This window comes from Oncorhynchus masou, chromosome 25 (assembly GCF_036934945.1).
Source record: "Oncorhynchus masou masou isolate Uvic2021 chromosome 25, UVic_Omas_1.1, whole genome shotgun sequence".
In the NCBI taxonomy this organism is placed as follows: Eukaryota; Metazoa; Chordata; class Actinopteri; order Salmoniformes; family Salmonidae; genus Oncorhynchus; species Oncorhynchus masou.
This window is the reverse complement of record NC_088236.1, coordinates 46,622,345-46,644,017: the sequence shown is the minus strand read 5'-3', so window position 1 is coordinate 46,644,017 and position 21,673 is coordinate 46,622,345. Positions and strand designations below refer to the sequence as shown.

At 42.0% G+C, this 21,673-nt stretch overlaps 3 protein-coding genes across 3 annotated transcripts; 2 read left to right on the top strand and 1 right to left on the bottom strand.

Moving 5' to 3' along the window:
• Positions 1–571: 571 nt before the first annotated feature.
• LOC135514405 (lysM and putative peptidoglycan-binding domain-containing protein 3-like) lies at positions 572–5,552 on the top strand. Its single transcript, XM_064937878.1, has 3 exons — positions 572–661; positions 3,720–3,983; positions 4,128–5,552. The coding sequence occupies exons 2-3, from the start codon at positions 3,726–3,728 to the stop codon at positions 4,806–4,808; spliced, it is 939 nt and encodes a 312-aa protein (XP_064793950.1). The 5' UTR covers positions 572–661; positions 3,720–3,725; the 3' UTR covers positions 4,809–5,552.
• Positions 5,553–5,569: 17 nt separating this feature from the next.
• Positions 5,570–14,659, bottom strand: polr3g (polymerase (RNA) III (DNA directed) polypeptide G). The gene is made up of 8 exons (XM_064937879.1): positions 14,616–14,659; positions 12,066–12,221; positions 11,551–11,680; positions 11,050–11,112; positions 9,885–9,944; positions 9,716–9,783; positions 9,365–9,484; positions 5,570–5,933 (listed from the first exon to the last, which is right to left on the bottom strand). Exons 2-8 carry the CDS (start codon positions 12,177–12,179, stop codon positions 5,844–5,846), a joined length of 645 nt encoding a protein of 214 aa, XP_064793951.1. The 5' UTR covers positions 12,180–12,221; positions 14,616–14,659; the 3' UTR covers positions 5,570–5,843.
• A 166-nt stretch (positions 14,660–14,825) lies between these two features.
• Positions 14,826–18,928, top strand: mblac2 (metallo-beta-lactamase domain containing 2). Its single transcript, XM_064936468.1, has 2 exons — positions 14,826–15,376; positions 17,731–18,928. Exons 1-2 carry the CDS (start codon positions 14,935–14,937, stop codon positions 18,117–18,119), a joined length of 831 nt encoding a protein of 276 aa, XP_064792540.1. The 5' UTR covers positions 14,826–14,934; the 3' UTR covers positions 18,120–18,928.
• The last annotated feature ends 2,745 nt before the right edge of the window (positions 18,929–21,673 follow it).

The window sequence follows — 21,673 nt, the reverse complement described above, 5'->3', positions numbered from 1 at the left end:
ACTAGCCACTTTAAACAATGCTACTTAATATAATGTTTACATACCCTACATTATTTATCTCATATGTATACTTATATACTGTACTCTATATCATCTACTGCATCTTTATGTAATACATGTATCACTAGCCACTTTAAACTATGCCACTTTGTTTACATACTCATCTCATATGTATATACTGTACTCGATACCATGCATCTTGGCTATGCCGCTCTGTACCTATCTTTATGCATCTTGGCTATGCTGTTTTGTACCATCACTCATTAAATATCTTTATGTACATATTATTTATCCCTGTTACACTTATGTGTATAATTTGTAGTAGTTTTGGAATTGTTAGCTAGATTACTTAAATGTAAATGTTAAATGATTACTGCATTGTCGGAACTAGAAGCACAAGCATTTGCTACACTCGCATTAACATCTGCTAACCATGTGTATGTGACAAATAAAATTTGATTTGGGTTTATGACTTTGTGAATTTGGTAACTAGGGACGACAACATCTAATGGTCAATGCAAAAGAATTGGAGTTCCCATCCACGGACGTCATCACGTTAGTATTCTGTTGACGTGGCGTAGCTAAACAAACCAACGCCAGTAAACCGGGGGAAGAATGGATGTGGCTTAGGTCGTCGACGGAAAAGTGCTCATGTTTTCAGGTAAAGTCTGGGTGTTTCTTCGCTTATAATTTGCAAAAATGAACACGGACTTGTTCCAGCAACAATAATCGCGAATGCACTATAGATAGCTAAGACACTTAGGGTACAGATGGTAGGTAAAGCTAGCTCTACGTTAGCTTGACAGGAAAGCTAGCTAACTAATAGTTAGCTAACTAGAAACCTACCTAACGTAGCTATCTGGCAGCTGCTTCAGTCAGTTGGGACAACAAAGTGTTTGATTGCGTTTTACTAATGTAGTTAACTGGCGTGGTGAGCACAATGTACGTACCTAGCGAGCTGCCAAGTTGTTTTCCCGCAGATAGCTAACGTGTTAGGTTACATATGGATGGGATAGCCCATTCAAATAGACGGTAAACTTTATTAGACGTTAGGGAGGACTGCTGTAAACTGGGTATACCCCACTTGGGTTCTCAGAGAGCTAGTTTAAGGTTAGCCAAAGAGCTAGCTAGCGTTTACCTCCATGTTCCGTAACGTTATGCATTTGCATTATAATACTGAACAAAAACGCAACATGTAACTTAGTGCTGGTTTCATGAGCTGAAATAAAATATCACATAACTGTTCCATACGGACAAAAGTTTACGTCCCTGTTAGTGCCAAGATAATCGATCCACCTGATATCAAGAAGCTGATTTAAACAGCATGATCATTACACAGGTGTACCTTGTGCTGGGGACAAAAGGCCACTCTAAAATGTGCAGTTATTGGTCAATGAATGCATCTTGATACTCAAAGCCTACTCCAATTCTTGGGGTGCTCTTGACAGCTCTCGGTACCCGCCAGCAAACAACCACACATAAAGCATCACACTCGTGACGGAATATGGCAAATAACTAACGGTATTTCCTCTGTGTACAAAACGGTGTAGTGCAATCGTTTTTTGTTCAATCCATCTGACTGCTTAAGGGTTCGCTGAGAGAAAGAACATACGCAGCCATGTCGATCAGCCTCACTACTGTCTAAACAAAACTGCTATGCGGACTCCCCGCATGTCGAGGGAAGGCGAAATGTGCTAATCTTAATCGCATTTGCCTCGAGGAGCTCGACAGGAGTAGCGGACAGCTCCACCCAGCGAACCGTTGTCCTTACACCCAGCTATTTCGATAGGCCTAGAAGTGCATGCTCAAAATGACCTGAGGTTTACCATAAAGAAAAGTGACAATTACGTTTGGGATTCAAGTTTATTGTTAGAATCATGTGTAGATTGAGATGTACCGTAATTTGTCTCTTCCCATTAGTTTAATTCTGAAATGTTCACTAAGAAATTTCTCAAATGTGTTCCTATAGCATAACAGCCCCTGGTTGGCACAGTGATTGCTGCAGATCACGTTCATTAGAATTACCTCAAAATTATCAAATTTCTCCAATTGTGGACACTTGCACTTGTTCATTTTCAGAAGAAAAAGTATAATTTGTAGGTGCCTAGGCCTAACACTTTAAATACCATAGATAGGGCTATTATTTTTTATATAGTTATTCCTATCAATTAATGTTTTCAATTACGCTCAATAGGTTCTACTATGATAGGGGCCAAACTAATTGGACCCAATCATAGGGCCTAGCCCGTGGCATCTGTTAAGGAACAGCACTTGCGCCATCAGGTGTACCTTGCTTGTGCTGGGGACAAAAGGCCACTCTAAAATGTGCAGTTTCGTCACACAACACCACAGATATCTCAAGTAGAGGGAGCGTGCAATTGTCATGCTGACTGCAGGAATGTCCACCAGAGTTGTTGCCAGAAAATGTAATGTTCATTTCTCTACCATAAGCTGCCTCAATGTAGTTTGAGAATTTGGCAGTACAACCGCCAGCCCAGGGCCTCCACAATCTGGCTTCTTCACCTGCGGGATCGGGCTCAGGAGTATTTCTTTCTTTAATAGAGCTCTTTTGTAGGGAAGAACAAATTCTAATTGACTGGGCCTGGCTGCCTAGTGGGTGGGCCTATGCCCACCCATGGCTGCACCTGTGCCGTCATGTGAAATCCAAATTAGCAGTCTCTGACATGGTTGCGTTTATCTTTTGGTCAGTATATGAGTGATAGTGAATTTACTTTTGTATTGTTATTTTGTATTGATGGTTATTAACTTAGCTAGTTAGCTAACTGTGACTTCTGCTTAAACTTTAGCCAAAGATCTTTTATAACTAAGTTAGGCCACAGCCTGTCGTTTCCAATGGGAACAAATTAGTCATAGTGGGCAGAACCAAGCACAAGCTAGCGTGATCCTATTGGCGCGTTCTAGTAAACATTTGCATATTTCCGTTAGGGAACTCCTACTTTGAAGTGGCAATGACTCAAATTGCCTTTGCACTCCTAAACAACGCAATAAAAATTAAAAAAAAAAAAACTTTGGCAAAGGGTACAGTCTACAAAACTTTGTCCACTCTGTTCAGCACATATTTTAGTTTTGGGAACAGAAAACTATTGAGATTAAATGTTTCATTGAGAATTTGTTCCATTTTCTCCCACTGCCGGCCAATGGGCTTCCTCTCACTGCCATATTTGGTAGTGAGTGGAAAGGCAGAATGGATGCTTCACATTTATACGTCCTGTGAAATGTCTCATTGTTCTGTGCTTTAGCCCTCTGAACGTTAGCCAAAGTTTATCTAGATGTTATCTGACAAAAAGCTGTCACATCAGCAGCTTATGTCCCTCTCTGATTGTCAAATGCAAACACATGCCAACGTTATATAAACAAGGAGCTTCAGTACACTGCAGTCTCCCAGGCATCAATCTTATCAGTCAGTACCACTGACTAAACCTACAAGACTGATGGACTTTAATCACCCCTATGAGGATCATTCAACTGGAAGAGTTGGACCGAATGCTCTGTGCTTCACATGCAAGATACATACTTCAAAATGTGCAATAGTAAATGTAAGATCTTGTCTATATTGAATGTAAATGAATGTAGGCTAACTAGCTAGGTGTACCTTAAAAAAACAAGCTGATATAATATACTTTGGTAATGCATCTGAAACTTGTAACTGAAGCTGTTGTATAGCTTTCAATAACAATGTCTCGCTCCTCTCTTTGAAGTGAAAAATGACTGGGAGAAGCCAGCACTATGGTTTCCAGTCAGCCACGACGATGCAGCCTGCCAATGGAGGACATGCTTACCTATTTGGGAACAGCGCTGAGAACGATCTTGCTGAGGAGGATGGAGAGAGCTATGAGCTGCGCACCCGAGGCCGGGACCGGAGGAGCACCTCCAGGGAGAAGTCAGACGACATTGTCCACCTGGTCCGAGACATTAAAGAAGGGGACACTCTGAATAGCTTCTCCCTGCAGTACCACTGCTCAGTAAGTCAACCTTAATCCCGGTCTTACTCTCTAATGACAAGCCCTTTCAGACAGACCGGACATGTAGCTTTGACTTCTCACTACTTTTTTGCAACACATAAGTAAAGTCAACTCCTTTGTTATGTATCTGTCTGTGTATCATAGGTAGCAGACATCAAGAGGGCCAACAACCTGTTGACAGAGCAGGACTTCTTTGCGCTGAGATCCATCAAGATCCCTGTGAAACGTTTCAGTGTGCTGACAGAGACCCACAACACTGCTCCTCTCAAATCTGCTTCCCACACAAGCCACCGACGCATCCACCAGCCCCCCATCTCCACAGAGACTTGCACAGACTCCTCCTCCTCATCCACAGACAGTGTGGGCAGCTTCCTACAGGAGAAGGACAAGGACATTGAGCTGCTGGTCAAGTCCACTGGCACCTCCAGAAGCAGCCTGAACGAGGTGGTCTCCTCCCTGACCCTCCAGCAGCCCTTATTACTGGGGGAGCCTGACTTCAAGCCTATCCTCAGGAAGGACCCCTACCATGGGGCAGACTGGGGCATGAGGTGGTGGATGGCGGTGGCCATCATGGTGGTGGTTGGCATCGTCACACCAGTGTTCTACCTGCTGTATTACGAGGTGCTGATGAAGGTGGACGTGAGCCATCACACCACCACGCCATTGGCCAATCCGAATGGCATGCAGATTGCCCAGATGCCTGAGCCTGTGGCAATCAATGGAGGGCCCAACTCAAGACCTCACGCTGGAAACGTACCTAAACCAGACTCACATGGACACAATGATGTGGATGACCACCTTGGCCCCAAGAAAGAGAAAACGTAGTGAGGGTGAGTCACACTTAAGGAGTGGGAGATATTTCTGAGCAGTTCAATATGGTACAATTTCTCTGAGAATAACTTTATGGGGAACATAATCCATTGGAAAATGGAGGGGAATAATTTTCCGTGGACATACAGTATGTATGTTTTTAAAAAGTTTTTAAAGCACTTTTTCTTTTTGTTGCACAGAGGTACCCAAACTGCTTATTGTCCCCTTTGTCAGCTGTTGGAACTGTTTCTGTAATGCTGTCTAAAGGGTTTGTGCTATCTGGGATCCTTGGGATGTCCCTACCCCTTAACCCCTACGTTACCATATGAGGTTTCAACTTTAATGGGTTGATGTCAGAGTTGGACATGTCAATGACCCTGTCTGTCTAAAGTGAGGGTTATTTTCCTGGTCAGAAAAGTACTGATTCCTGCCACTTATCAATGACAGTAATTTGAGGAATATTGGTCTTATACTTTCAGTATTGTCTAAAATGTGTTACAAATCTTGAACATTGCTTGTATATTTTTTGCCTGTCTAGGGAGAACAGCATTTTGACTCACAAAAACTATATTTCTACTTAGGGCATGGTGACAAAACAGGAAATGCACAATATTCCCAAAAACTAGCTAGCTATATTCTAGTTCCTTTTCCTCATGTCCATTTCATAAAATCATGTAACAAACAGTATGTGCCTTCAACTTGTGGGACACTACAAAAGGCTGAAAAATTAGTATATTTTGAATAAATTATTGATGCTCAGACTTTGCATGTTTGTTTAATTTGTTTATACACTTATTTACAAAAGAGCCACTTACAGTATTTAAATTCACTCACTTCAAATCACACAAGCACATCTTGATGATTCTCACATTGTAAATGTAGGTTCAAACAAAATGTGAACTTGACAGTGTTAGTCATATAGCCAACAGCTATTTGGTAAACAATAAATCATGATTTGCAGGGGGAAATGCATTTGGAAGAGTGACAGTCAACATTCTTCTGGCTTTTTAAATACTGTATGCTCTTGAGATAACATCCATACAGTTGAGCTTAATATGTGGCTCCTTCATCCATGTTCTCATCACTGCCGGCACCAAAATCATCACCATCTTCAAAGTAGCTGGCAATGTAGTCATTTTCCTACAAAAAGGCAAGTGTTAATTGTGACATTCCCCATTGGTGTGTGAATGCCCTTAAAAAAACAAGATTGCCATTTTAACTGTAGTCGGCTGGTATTTTGGATACTGTAATTGCAGTTACACATTACTGTAAACAACTTATTTTGGGTGCAATATTTTCAGCATTTTGCAATTGGACTGCAATCGTTTTTAGTAAGGGTGCTATGTGCATAGGTACTGGAGCTATTACATTTGTCATTTATACTGAACAAAAACATAAAACGCAACATGTAAAGTGTTGGTCCCATGTTTCATGAGCTGAAATAAAAGATCCCAGAAATATTCCATATGCATAAAATGCTTATTTCTCTCTTTTTGTGGACAAATTTGTTTACATCACTGTTAGTGAGAATTTACCCTTTGCCAAGATAATCCATCCACCTGACAGGTGTGGCATATCAAGAAGCTGATTAAACAGCATGATCATTACGTGCACTTTGGTAAGATTGGACATTGCTTATAACATCAGATCGAATGTAATCGATCTGGAGATGGTCTTGCAGGATGGATATCTGCCTTCTCAAAACCAAGCAGATTTTGTTGGGGGTGTGTTACATACCGCCCTATCAAGATCTCGAAATTGTGTTGTCAAGCTAATGATTAACTGAGTACCTGTTACGTGAGGGCAGCAAGAAGCCAAGGTAAGTTGCTAGCTAGCATTAAACAAGCAATCTTAACATAATCACTAGTTAACTACACATGGTTGATGATATTACTAGTTTATCTAGCGTGTCCTGTGTTGCATATAATCAATGCAGTGCCTGTTAATTTTTCATCGAATCACAGCCTACTTCGCCAAACAGGTGATTTAACCGTATTTGTGAAAAAAAGCACTGTAGTTGCACCAATGTGTACCTAAACGTAAACATCAATACACAAGTATATTTTTAAACCTGCATATTTAGTTAATATTGCCTGCTAACATGAATATCTTATAACTAGGGAAATTGTGTCACTGATGTGAAATGGCTAGCTAGTTAGCGGGGTGCGCACTAATAACGTTTCAAACGTCACCCACTCTGAGACTTGGAGTAGTTGTTCAGCTTGCTCTGCAAGGGCTGCGGCTTTTATGGAGTGATGGGTTACGCTGCTTCGAGGGTGGCTGTTTTTCCAGCAGCAGACTATGATTGATGATGTCAAAAGCTGCACTGAAGTCTAACAAAACAGCCCCCACAATCTTTTAATTTCTCTCAGCCAGTCATTTTTTTAAGTGCTGTGCTTGTTAATTGTCCTTCCCTATAAACATGCTGAAAGTCTGTTGAAGGCGAGTCCACATACTCACATGGGCAGTAGCTGCTTTCAGGAACTCAACTGGCTGCTTGTTGATGCTAAAGTGTCCCAGTTTAGACAGTGTTTGGTTTACAGGAATATTTACAGTTCTGCACCCAGATATGACTGATTACTTTCTCCATGTTAGGGATGCACCAGATCAGGTGTTAGTAATGTGTGCTTATAGTATACAGGTTCAGGAGTAATGCTGGGAAAAGTACTTTCTTGTATACTGGCGCCTCAGAATGGAATGAGTTGCCTCTACCCATAAAAACAACGTAATCTCTTGGCAGCTTTAAAAAATAAAGTAAAAAACAGTTTGATTTCTTCTGTGCCCATTTATATGTACCCTACGATGTAACCACAATGAGAGATGTTCTTCGTTTTTATGTTTTATTATCATCATCATCTCGCCGCCATACTGTGTTCAACCGTGTCTGATCTTGCCTAGCCATCTTGTCTCGAGAGGACACAGTGGAAATAAGTCCCAGACTTTGTTAACCTTGATGATTTTACTCATGCGCATGTATGGCTTTTAAGTTGTGTGGTCAAATTAATAAACTAAAACAAGTTGTGCTGGGGACAATAAAAGGCCACTAAAATGTGCAGTTTTGTAAAACAACAATGCCACAGATGTCTAAAGTTGAGGGAGCTTGCAGTTGGCATGCTGACTGCAGGAATATCCACCAGAGCTGTTGCTAGAGAATTTAATGTTGATTTCAGAGATTTTGTCAGTATGTCCACACAACAGCAGACTTTAACCACACCAGTCCAGGAACTTCACATCCGGCTTCTTCTGAGACCAGCCACCCTGACAGCTGATAAAAAACTGTGGGTTTGCAGAACCTAATCATTTCTGCAGAAACTGTCTCAGGGAAGCTCATCTGCGTGTTCATTGTCCTCACCAGGGTCTTGACCCAACTGCAGATCGGTGTCGTAACCGACTTCAGTGGGCAAATGCTCACCTTCAATGGCCACTGGGCATGCTGGAGAAGTGTGTTGTTCACGGATGAATCCCGGTTTCAACTGTACCGGGCAGATGGCACAGTGTGTATGGCATTGTGCAGGCGAACAGTTTGCTGATGTCAAAATTGTAACATAATGCCTCATGGTGGCGTAATGGTTTGGGCAGGCATAAGCTACGGACAATGAACACAATTGCATTTTATCTATGGAAATTTGAATATACAGAGATACCGTGACGAGATCCCAAGGCCTACTGTCATGCTATTCATTCGCCGCCATCACCTCATGTTTCAGCGTGATAATGCAAGGCCCCATGTCGCAAGGATCTGTACACAATTCCTGGAAGCTGAAAATGTCTCAATCCTTCCATGGCCTGCATGCTCACCGGACATGTCAACCATGGTGCATGTTTGGGATACTGTGGATTAATGTGTACGACAGCGTGTTCCAGTTCCCACCAATCGGGGCGGCAGGGTAGCCTAGTGGTTAGAGCGTTGGACTAGTAACCGAAAGGTTGCAAGTTCGAATCCCCGAGCTGACCAGGTACAAATCTGTCGTTCTGCCCCTGAACAGGCAGTTAACCCACTGTTCCTAGGCCGTCATTGAAAATAAGAATTTGTTCTTAACTGACTTGCCTAGTCAAATAAAAAAATAAAAAAATGTCCAGCAACTTCGCACAGCTATTGAAGAGGAGTGGGACAAAAATTCCACCTGCCACAATCATCAGCCTGATCAAGTCTATGTGAAGGAGATGTGCCACACGACATTAGGCAAATGGTGGTCTCTGATACACATACATATCTGTATTCCCAGTCATGTGAAATGCATAGATTAGGGCCTAATTCATTTATTTCAATTGACTGATTTCCTTATATGAACTGTAACTAACATTTTTGAAATTGTTGCATTGTTCCGTTTCTATTTTTGTCCCGTGTATATTGCGTATTGTGACCTTCAGACATTACATACACGTGTCATTTATCATCGGAGATGTCTCAATACCAAGTTGATTGTATGGAAGTGTGTCAGCGAACAGCTTGAAGTACAATACATTGTATGATAGAAGTTAACTACTAAGGATGATTTAGATCCAAATTTGTCTTTATATTACAACTAGGGGAAGTCGGGGGTGTGTGTGTGTGGGGGGGGGGGGGTTACCTCTTCCAATTCCTCCTCCTCCAACTCCTCTCCTTCAATTTCTTCCTCCTCTCCTTCCTCTGTAGTTTTCTTTTCTTCTTTCTCCTCATCTGACTTTACATCATCTTTCTTTTCAAGTTCCTGAAGAAATAGCCATTTTGTATGATTATCCAGACAAACAAACAGCTTTCACACATAAAACATATGATGGGCATGTTCATTTTTTAAATCATTATTCAAGTCAATGTTATCAGGCTATTAGAATGTCAAATCTGAATGTACAGATACTCCCAACCCCTCCAGAAATTGCTTGTTTTAAAATAATAAATAAATTTATAAGAAGTGAGAGGAATAAAGGTGAAAGTGACTTACATCTAATTTACTGAGAACATCTGCTTTTTCTTTGCTTGACACCTTTATGGGTTTCTTCTTTGCGCCTACTAATATTACGTTCATTAGGAAATATAGATATTAGCTAAATCATAATGACATAATTGTAATAAAAAAAAATTGTTTGATTATCACTACACACTTTAAGTACCTAGTTTTACATTCAACTTTTTCTTTTGAGGCATCAGCTCTTTTGGAAAAAGCTGCCAGTCTGTAATGACAAACAAGTGAGAAGTTATATTAAAATAAAATTAATAATATTGGGAATCAGACTCAGGTTTTGTTTACGATATTCATTTCCACAATGAGGTTGAAATAACACTGAAATTGTGAAAATGTTGATAATGCCCTTTTAGTGCAAGAGCTATTTTTTTATTTTTCTTACCCCCTTTTCTCCCCAATTTCGTGGTATCCAATTGTTAGTAATTACTATCTTGCCTCATCGCTACAACTCCCGTAAGGGCTTGGGAGAGAAGAAGGTCGAAAGCCATGCGTCCTCTGAAACACAACCCAGCCAAGCCGCTTCTTAACACAGCGCGCATCCAACCCGAAGGAAGGGAACACCGTGCACCGGGTTACCTTGGCTAGCATGCACTGTGCCCGGCCCACCACAAGAGTCACTGGTGCGCGATGAGACAAGGATATCCCTACCGGCCAAACCCTCCCGAACCCGGACGATGCTAGGCCAATTGTGCTTCGCCCCATGGACCTCCCAGTCGCAGCCGGGTGCGACAAAGCCTGGGTGCAAACCCAGAGTCTCTGGTGGCACAGCTAGCGCTGCGATGCAGTTCCCTAGACCACTGCGCCACCCGGGAGGCCAATGCAAGAGCTTTTTGAATAAAAACAGTTTTTGGCCCACAGATCAATCTGATCTGATAATTCTGACCAATGACCAGTCATCTTTTATTTGCATATGTATCCTCTGGAGCACTACCCTCCCAGTTGTAACTAACCTGATTCAGCTTTTAAACTAGCTAATTATTAGAATCAGGTACGCTAGATGAGGGTTGGAGTGTAAACCTACAGTACGATAGCACTCCAGGAACAGGTTTGGAGAACCCTGCTCTAGAAAATCCCAGCTGCCAATCAGCACTGTATGTAAATATTTTTAAACTATCAACTCGCCCAAACGATCAGACTGAACAGTTCAATAGCAAAAGGCGGCTAAGGGAAATAAATGACAAAATATATAATTAAGTTATCATGAAATAAACCTACATCGTGATTTATCAGACACAGTGATGATTTTAAAATACAATTAAAAAAAAAGACTGCATGGGGACTTTAATCTAATAATGACCAAATTGACCAATTACCTGGAGTCCACTCCTCATCCAACATGTTTTGCCTCTGATACCTCTCCTTGTATCTTTCCACATCTATTTGATATGTAAACATTAAAGGTTATGCATGGATATTCACACAAACTAAACACTCAATTAAGTCAGCAAGCACATTTTGTATCTGCTGGAAATATCTCTTAAATACTTATTTCTCCCGTAGTACATTAAGCATATGACCAAGTGAACTCAAACATACAGATAAAGCAGTCAATTCCACTATACATCAATAAGCTATGGTAAGGCGGCACTTGATACGGATACATCATCTTACCCCAGAAAATAATGTGCTCTAAATCCAAGCTTAGTCAGGCCAGGAATTTCTAACTCAATATTCTCTCCTAGATCAGCTTCTCTGTCTCCAGATAAGGAATGGTTAAATGGCTAATTTCCTGGGTGTTACATTACCTCACCTCATGCCATTGTTTTAATGGATGATGAGATACACTCACCATTGCTGATAATGCACGCTCTCACCTCCTTTGCCAGACAGAGGCTTGATGTTGTGGGGTAGTAGTCTCATGGTTCCCCTTATCTCCTGTTTCAGGGCTAGCATGTAGTCCTCATCTTCTCCCTCTTTCAAGGGCACAGGCTTGAACTCCACATCCTGAATGGGGAAAATAACTGCTGACGTGCCCTTGAGCAAGGCACTTAACCCTAATTGCTCCTGTAAGTCCCCCTGGATAAGAGCGTCTGCTAAATCAGTGTCTCGCAACTCTAGTCCTCCAGTAACCCCCATCAAGCACACTTGACTCAACATAACAAATCATCAAGCAGTTGAATCATGAGAATCAGTTGAATGATGAGACTTTTTCTGGGGCTCCAACTGAAATGTGTGCTATTGGTGGTACTGGAGGACTGGAGTTGGGAAACACTGTGCTAAATGACGTAAATGTATAATAAAGCCCATTCCTCCCAAGACAATGTCACTTACTGGTCCAGGAAACAGAGACCATAAGCCCGGTAAATGCAGTCAGTATAGTACTACTCACTGGATACAGCTTGTTGGGCCCCTCTCTGGTCTGAGGCATATTCCCCCTGCTGAGGCCCAGGGATTCGATGTTGAAGCTGAAGGCAGCTATACCACGGCCTTTACCACCAGCCATGTCTGCACTATGAGTGGGCTGCTGCTTCCAACACGCGATTACCTATATTACAGAGGACATAGTGATGTTCACATTCTCATGCACACATGCCCCCTCAGATGTCCTGTAAAAAATGTTTTATACATATGAACTTTTTTTGCTTGTTTCGCTGTAATACTACTAGCCACCTAGCAATTTTATGAAGTTGGCTTAAGTTAGCCCAGATTGGGAACCTATTTCCTAACCTCATAACTAGCTACCAAGAAGCTAGCTGCTTTTAGAAATGCTAGTATTTACACACTAGCATCGCTAGGAAGTAGCTTGCAACAAAAAAAAGAAAAACATCTAATAGAAAATAAATTAAAGACTTTCCGAACGTGGGTCTGTTTGTAAGTCCTTGTATATATATGCTCCCTGTATATAGCAATGTTATTTTTTACTCGTTTTTCATTGTCTTTATTCCTCGTGCCACTATTTCTATTTTTTTAACCCTGCATTGTTGGAAAAGGACACCGAGTTGTTTACGATGTATGGGACAATACCATTAAAAAAAAAATGTGATTTGTATAACCACTTCCTCTCTGCTTATGTCAAAATTAAAATGATTCACATGTGTCATACCTGCAACACCAAAAAAAGCTATTAGTTGTGGGGGACTTTTATTTTGCCATGAGGTAAGCAGAGGAACTGACCTTGCTGAGTAACTGCATGGGTCTACAACAGACCCACGTTAGGAAATTCTGTTTAATTATATGTTCCATTAGATGTTTTATTTTATTCCCCCCTGCAAAAAGATAAAGCCTCCAGACAATTGACAGAGTAAACTGAAATATAATTGTACTTAACTTTTGGTTCCAGCGGATTATTCCGTTTTTTTTTACCATGTAATTTGCTTGCAAATCTAGTGTGTGAATACTAGCGTTGCTAAAAGCAGCTACCAAGAAGCCCTTTCAGGCTATCAATGAAATTAAATTCGAGTAGCTAGTAAGGTTGGTAGACTTTAGAAAAGCAAGCAATACATAAAATGTACTGAATAAAACTAATTTCCACCAGTCATGAGGATACGGAGGTATGCAGAAAAATGGACACATTTTGACAGAATTAAGCAGAGTGATTATGGCTAGATTGCAGGGAAAAGCTGTTTCAGGTTTTTGAAAAATTCTCAAATCTTATGGACAAAAGAGCCATATTATTTTTATTTGTCATGGCACCAGAATAAGACCCTCGATATTTATTGGAAAGAAGCATCAAGCTCATCACCTTGCACTTTCACCACCCTGTGAAGTTCATCAATTTTAATTTGTCATAAACTGGATGTTTTCCCGACACATAGTGGGAGGACCACACAACATGTCATCACGTATCTCCAAGTTTACTTTGATAGGATGGTGATTGGCCTATATTAATGTGTGCATAAGAGCGTTTCCAATGACATTTCTATCATAATTCATTTTTACCAACAACAAAATTTGTCGACGAAAAAAATACGCTAGACATTTGGAAAGTTTACCGGAAAATGTGGTTTCCATCAGGCCTGACAAAAATACATTTTTTTTTAAAAATCCGACATGAACTTTACTCGCATAAAAAGGTTGGATGTCAACCTGGTAAATGGTGTCAGCTGTCAATCACTAACTACGTTTCCATCCAACCCTTTCATCCCCATGAATTACCTGATGAGAAAACTTAGCGCCCGGGCTGATTGAAACAACGCCGGTACAAGTTTATAAATGCTGACAATTGTCATTCGACATGGTGGGATCTTTTTGTGTCGGTAAAATTAATTAGGCGAGAAATGGTGGTGGAAACGCCTTTGCGCAAATATTGATATCATAACCATCATATCGAAGTACACTTGGAGTCATGCGATGATGATTATGTTGTGTGGTCCTCCCACTATGACTCGGGAAAGTAAGCAGTTTTTAGGCTACAGATGAAATACATTGATGCATTTCACAGGGTGGTGAATGTGCAAGGTGATGCACGAGGGTCATTTTCTGGTGACATGATCATCGATGCTTGCCTGCCGTTTGACAAATACACATAATATCGTTGATCCACAATACTCTCATAATGTAGCCTACCAGCACTGTTCTGCGAGCTGTTGGCCTGATAGAGCACATGTGTAAAGACCAGATTGGGCACATTTGCTATATAACGCAACGGTATTATGACAACCATCAGTAGAGTTGAAAAATATTTGAAATCGCGAAAGTCAGTTTGATGGAAACAAATCTCTGGTGGGAAAATGCGCATATTGTTTTAGGCAGATTTTTGAATATTCGCATGAAAAAAGCTGTCACAAATTGGATGGAAACCTAGCTACAGTCAGCCCATGTTGTGAATTGAAATCCACTGCATGTTGGTTATTTTGTTCGGTTGAACTAGAATAGCGTGTTCTGTGTGGGTGAAATCAAATAGTCAAATGTCATTGAGTTAAAAGTAGGACCTAATTACCACGCCACCGGTGAATTGTAGGTCCTCGTCTTTCTCCTTTGCACACAGCTGTTACTTTGTAGCGATGCATACATTGGGCATTATTTATATGACGACATGGGTAGGTGTGTTCTAGCCAATAGCTTTTGGTTTTCATAGTGACGTCATACATCTATCCGTCCAATCAACATGCGTTCCTCCCACAAGGGTGTGTCCGGTGGCCACCATTATTTTTGGGTATTAAAATCTTAGACATTCAAATACAGTGATATTACATGTGTGTAGCAGAACAACGGCAATTGACTGCAGCTTTTACGCGTCGCCAAGTGCATGACCTGGCATGTCTGCCACAGACTGGTACGCGCATAAATCCGTCGGGGAAGGACTATATTGGATCCAGGAGAAGTTTTTCGAATCGTCAAACAGAGCTAATATTTGGCTCCTCCGAGGATCTCACCAAGACGTAGTGATAGACACAGGCTTGGGTTTGAGGAGCTTACCTGACTACATTAACTCCAAAGGTCTGCTTGGAGACGACCCGCAGCGAAAGAACCCCCTTTTGGCTATCGCCACCCACGCCCACTTCGACCACTCAGGTGGTCTGCATCAGTTCCAACAGGTCGGGGTCCACAGTGCAGAGGTCGATGCGCTGGCTAACGGAGACAACTTCGAGACGGTCACCTGGCTGTCCGATAGAGAGATAGTCCAGGCTCCCTGGCCGGGATGGAGGGCCAGGCAATACAGAGTCAAAGCTGTACAACCAACACATATACTACAAGAAGGTAAGAACCAAACATTCTATAGAGATACCAATGTGGTGGCATAATTGTTAACAGAAATCTAGAAGACCATTTGCTGTATGATGTTGAGATAAGGATATGGTCAATATGAATGTAATAACACAGCCCTTTAAGGATGTGTCTGCAACCCTTGTTACAGACTTTGCGTTGGAATACACTTTCACATTAGGCTGCATCCCAAGGGAAATTTATACTGCAGAGACTTGGCAGAGCACCAACACTGACCTCCCATCACGCACGCGCACACACACCTGCATTACCCCTCCCTTTTTTTGTATTTCATCATACACTCTCAATAGAAGTCAGAGCGTTAAAAATCTGACTGCGCATTCTTGAGATGAGGTTCCACACCCTAAATAAGTGTATGGACTCATTTACATGAACTGTACAATGTTGTTGCTTATTTTATTTTTATTTAACTAGGCAAGTCAGTTAAGAACACATTTATTTATTTACAATGACGGCATGCCCCGGCCAAACACTAACAATGCTGGGCCAAATGTGCGCCCATCCTATGGGACTCCCAATCACGGCCGGTTGTGATACAGCCTGGAATTGAATCAGGGTCTGTGGTGATGCCTCTAGCACTGAGATGCAGTGCCTTAGACCGCTGTACCACTCAAGAGCTCTTATAATGGGTCCCATAGGAAAGAACCGGATAGGTGCAGTGACGTGTTGATTTTACAGAGTCAGCATAGTAGTACGGTACCCCTAGAGAAAAGTAGGGTTAAGTGCCTTGCTCAAGGGCACGTCGGCAGATTTTCACCTTGTCGGCTCAGGTATTTGAACCAGTGACTTTTTGGTTACTAGCCCAATGCTCTTACCACTAGGTTAGAAAGACCAGGAAGGTTTTCCAATGGCTCGCAAAAAGGGCACCTATTGGTAGATGGGTAAAATGAACAAAAAACAGACATTGAATATCCTTTTTCAGCACTTTAGAGATATTAATTACAATGTGGATGGTATACCAATACACCCAGCCACTACAAAGATACAGGCGTCCTTCCTAACTCAGTTGACGGAGAGGAAGGAAACCGCTCAGTGATTTCACAATGAGGCCAATGGTGATTTTAAACGAGTTAGAGTTAAATGGCTGTGATAGGAGAACTGAGGATGGATCAACAATATTGCAGTTACTACACAATACTAACCTAAATTACAAAGTGAAAAAAAGAAAGCCTGTACAGAGTAAAAATATTCCAAAACATGCATCCTGTTTGCAATAAGCTTGAAGTAATACTGCAAAAAAATGGAAAATAAATGTACTTTTTGTCCTGAATATAAAGCATTATGTTTGGGGCAAATCCAACACAACACATAACTGGGTACCACTTTTCATATTTTCAAGCATGAAGATAGCTGCATCATGTTATGGGTAGGCTTGTCATCGGCAAGGACTAGGGAGTTGTTTTTTGTTGAAAAATAGAATAGGGATAGAGCTCAGCACAGGCAAAGTCCTAGAGGAAAATCTGGTTCAGTGTGATTTCCAACAGACACTGGGAGACAAATCCACCTTTCAGCAGGACAATAACCTAAAACGCAAGGCCAATTATACACTGGAGTTACTTACGAAGACGACGTTGAATGTTCCTGAGTGTCCGAGTTACAGTTTTGACTTGAAAATGGCTGTCTATCAATGATCAATAACCAACTTGGCAGGGCTTGAAGAATGAAAAAAAAAATGGGTAAATATTGTACAATCCAGGTTTGCAAAACTCTAAGACTTACTCAAATACTCACAGCTGTAATCACTGCCAAAAGTGATATTAACATGTATTGACTCAGGGGGTTGAATACTTATGTTTTATTTTCCATTAATAATTTAAAAAGAATGTAATCCCACATTGTAATACTACAAAATGTGGACAAAGTCAAGTGGTGTGAATACTTTCTGAAGGCACTGTATATGCTATTTTCATACTCAGCTGATGACTTTGCTGGATTTTATTTTAGCCATGGAAATACAGCAGACGAGACCCGGCCATACTGAATTACGACAGAGCCTGAAAGGGAGAATGTACACATATTCAATCCCATCCACAGAGATCAGACCACAACACAAGTTATATTCTTGCTTTGAAGACACACACACACACACACACACACACACTGATCCATATTCTTAATTATGGCAGATTTTTGGTCCGTCTTGTCACATTTTCACGCATTGCCGCACACTTAAAAAAGTTGGCTCAAACTCCCCCAGCCAGCATCTGATCCCTGTGTAATCTGAGCACTGGTCAATACACTTCTGCTGCGTCAGTGCTGCAATGCAGTTGGAATATCTTATTGCTCAATGTGTCTATTTTCCCCACCTTTCTCTCATTCTCCCTCAGGTGATGTCATCAACCTGGGTGACAGGCAGCTGACGGTGCTGCACATGCCCGGCCACTCCCGGGGCAGCATCTGCTTGCACGATGGCGACAACAAGATGCTGTTCAGCGGGGACGTGGTCTACGACGGAGCCATGATCGACTGGCTGCCCACTAGCCAGGTCAGCGACTACATCAGCAGCTGTGAGCGCCTGGTGGGGCTGGTGGACAGCGAGCAGGTGGACCAGGTAATGCCGGGACACTATCACACATTTGGCGCGAAGCAGCTCCACCGCATCGCCTCGGGGTACATCGAAAAAGCTGGCACCTGCCCGGCACGCTTCTCCACGTTCGCCTGGAGGACCTTGGCCGGATTGGCGTTACGGGCCTCCAACACACGGGGCATCTGCTAGCCAAGAGACAGGCTAGCATTCAGAGTCGCACAGGTAGACTGGGGATATGCGGGAGATAATTTACCCCCTCAATGATCAGGAATTCTTTGTACTGTCAATCAGAAACTGCTGTGATCCAATGTATGTTATTTTACATCATTAATTAAAATGCCCCCACGCTTTACATCTGACAATGATTGACAGAAAATCAAAATTCCCATCATTATGGGATGCATTCAAGACTGGAAAATGAATATATACACTGCTCAAAAAAATAAAGGGAACACTAAAATAACACATCCTAGATCTGAATGAATGAAATATTCTTATTAAATACTTTTTTCTTTACATAGTTGAATGTGCTGACAACAAAATCACACAAAAATTATCAATGGAAATCAAATGTATCAACCCATGGATGTCTGGATTTGGAGTCACACTCAAAATTAAAGTGGAAAACCACACTACAGGCTGATCCAACTTTGATGTAATGTCCTTAAAACAAGTCAAAATGAGGCTCAGTAGTGTGTGTGACCTCCACGTGCCTGTATGACCTCCCTAAAATGCCTGGGCATGCTCCTGATGAGGTGGCAGATGGGATCTCTTCCCAGACCTGGACTAAAGCATCCGCCAACTCCTGGACAGTCTGTGGTGCAACGTGGCGTTGGTGGATGGAGCGAGACATGATGTCCCAGATGTGCTCAATTGGATTCAGGTCTGGGGAACGGGTGGGCCAGTCCATAGCATCAATGCCTTCCTCTTGAAGGAACTGCTGACACACTCCAGCCACATGAGGTCTAGCATTGTCTTGCATTAGGAGGAACCCAGAGCCAACCGCACCAGCATATGGTCTCACAAGGGGTCTGAGGATCTCATCTCGGTACCTAATGGCAGTCAGGCTACCTCTGGCGAGCACATGGAGGGCTGTGTGGCCCCCCAAAGAAATGCCACCCCACACCATGACTGACCCACCACCAAACCGGTCATGCTGGAGGATGTTGCAGGCAGCAGAACGTTCTCCACGGCGTCTCCAGACTCTGTCACGTCTGTCACATGCTCAGTGTGAACCTGCTTTCATCTGTGAAGAGCACAGGGCGCCAGTGGCGAATTTGCCAATCTTGGTGTTCTCTGGTAAATGCCAAACGTCTTGCACGGTGTTGGGCTGTAAGCACAACCCCCACCTGTGGATGTCGGGCCCTCATACCACCCTCATGGGGTCTGTTTCTGACCATTTGAGCAGACACATGCACATTTGTGGCCTGCTGGAGGTCATTTTGCAGGGCTCTGGCAGTGCTCCTCCTGCTCCTCCTTGCACAAAGGCGGAGGTAGCGGTCCTGCTGCTGGGTTGTTGCCCTCCTACGGCCTCCTCCACATCTCCTGATGTACTGGCCTGTCTCCTGGTAGCGCCTCCATGCTCTGGACACTACGCTGACAGACACAGCAAACCTTTCCACAGTTCGCATTGATGTGCCATCCTGGATGAGCTGCACTACCTGAGCCACTTGTGTGGGTTGTAGACTCTGTCTCATGCTACCACTAGAGTGAAAGCACCGCCAGCATTCAAAAGTGACCAAAACATCAGCCTGGAAGCATAGGAACTGAGAATTGGTCTGTGGTCACCACCTGCAGAACCATTCCTCTATTGGGGGTGTCTTGCTAATTGCCTATAATTTCCACCTGTTGTCTATTCCATTTGCACAACAGCATGTGAAATTTGTCAGTCAGTGTTGCCTCCTATGTGGACAGTTTGATTTCACAGAAGTGTGATTGACTTGGAGTTACATTGTGTTGTTTAAGTGTTCCTTTTATTTTAAGCAGTATATATATATATATATATATATATATATATATATATATATATATATAATATTAAGAATATGACAAGTTGCGTGATTGTTGGAATGTGCTTTCACGTTAGGCAGCATCTCTTATGGCGGTGTTTCTCTACCCCAGTACTCACAGTTGCATATTTTTGTATTTGCCCAGCTAATGAAGAGCTAGATGGTTAGTTGTGAAGTCAAATATGCAACCTTAAGGAGGCTCTTGGATCAGAGATGAGTAACACTGCCATAGGGGAAATAAGGTGACAGGCAGCACACCACCTACTGACCTCAACACAGACAGAAAGAGAGAGAGACAGACAGAGACATTCACACACACAGAGCATGACCGTCTATATCTTTGTAACCTCGTCCCCAGGCTAACAGAGAGAGAAAGGCGGCTGGTGGACGAGACTATATATTTTGTAACACTGCATAAAGCCATCACAAGTATTAGCACATTCCTGAAATGAGACATTCCAGTTACTGTGTTGCTTTTTCTTTTACTTTCAACACTGAGGAAAAGGACATTTTCAACAGCACAAATTCCCATTGAAAGATTCATGTGATAGTTTGGCTGCAAATACCAATTCTGTGCCCTTCCACACTCCACGTCATAGATTTAACAATGGAGGAAAATCCCTCTAGCGAAAGATTTCACTAATCCAATGATTTTAAATTCATGACTGGAAGTGCACAGTTTGGGAGACGGGTGGAGAATTGGCACGCAGGCTTGGATCCTGTATGCAGAGAATGACAAGGATAACTGGGTCACCAATAGCTCTTGCAGTACATTGTCTGGATAGCTGAAATACGCTACAGCAGTTTTCAACTTCAAATGGATAAAATATTCATTCAGTCCCTAAACTATGAAACAGAACACTGCGTTGGCATGCACTATGTCTGCATACATTTTGGGTCAACTGACAAGAGTTTAACGGGGTAGGCCATCATTGTAAATAAGAATTTGTTCTTAATTAACTGACTTGCCTAGTTAAATAAAGGTTTAAAAAAAAAACGAAGTGTCTGTCTAACTTGGCCCGGTTTGTTATTAATCCTTTGGCCAAATCACAGCATCTTTTATTTCCAGTTCTGATTATGCATAAGTGATTTGAGGTAAGGTAAAGGAAACAAGGTCATTAAATGGAACGATAATGTAGTGCCCATCCCTGCAAGTTAAAAGGCCATACAATTTCAATTCTGCATAATAGCACAGCATTTTATAAACTTTACATGTTGATATGCTTCCATACGACTGGTTTCACATGTCTCCAGACATTAGAAGGTAAATATATATATTTTTACAATTCCCTTAACTCATTTACTTAGCTCTTATGAAGTTGTAAATTACAGTGCATGGAGATTGATGTTATCTATCAGAGGGGAAAAGTAAATGATTTTTCCACTTGGAACTGGTAGATTCACTAGAACTTACTCATGGTTTACTATAATGTAAAGTGATGGAATTATGTCAGTCAGAAAACAGCGTCTCTGTAGACACACCCCGGCCACACCTTCATTCATTTGTCTCCACCTCAAACTAATAGGTGATTAGCATGCTATTCTCATGCTTAAGTATAAGGTCAGAATACGCAGGGAGAAAAGTGCACAGAAAATTGAAAAGGTTCCATTTACACGTGCTTAACTCAGGATAGAAACGGGCCCATGTGTTGAATGGTCATATGGGGTGAAATGTGTATCTATGTGAGCACATAGTCCATTTGACCTGACAAAGATTATTGTGGATCGAAACGT

Bases quoted from the DNA above. Each gene is read 5' to 3' on its own strand.
- LOC135514405 (XM_064937878.1), top strand. From the start codon at position 3,726: ATGACTGGGAGAAGCCAGCACTATGGTTTCCAGTCAGCCACGACGATG. The intron at 3,984-4,127 runs GTAAGTCAACCT...TGTGTATCATAG, and splicing joins CCCTGCAGTACCACTGCTCA to GTAGCAGACATCAAGAGGGC.
- mblac2 (XM_064936468.1), top strand. From the start codon at position 14,935: ATGTCTGCCACAGACTGGTACGCGCATAAATCCGTCGGGGAAGGACTA. The intron at 15,377-17,730 runs GTAAGAACCAAA...ATTCTCCCTCAG, and splicing joins AACACATATACTACAAGAAG to GTGATGTCATCAACCTGGGT.
- polr3g (XM_064937879.1), bottom strand. From the start codon at position 12,179: ATGGCTGGTGGTAAAGGCCGTGGTATAGCTGCCTTCAGCTTCAACATC. The intron at 11,113-11,550 runs GTGAGAGCGTGC...CATATCAAATAG, and splicing joins GCCTCTGTCTGGCAAAGGAG to ATGTGGAAAGATACAAGGAG. The intron at 5,934-9,364 runs GTAACCCCCCCC...GCCTTTTTGTAG, and splicing joins AGGAGGAGGAATTGGAAGAG to GAAAATGACTACATTGCCAG.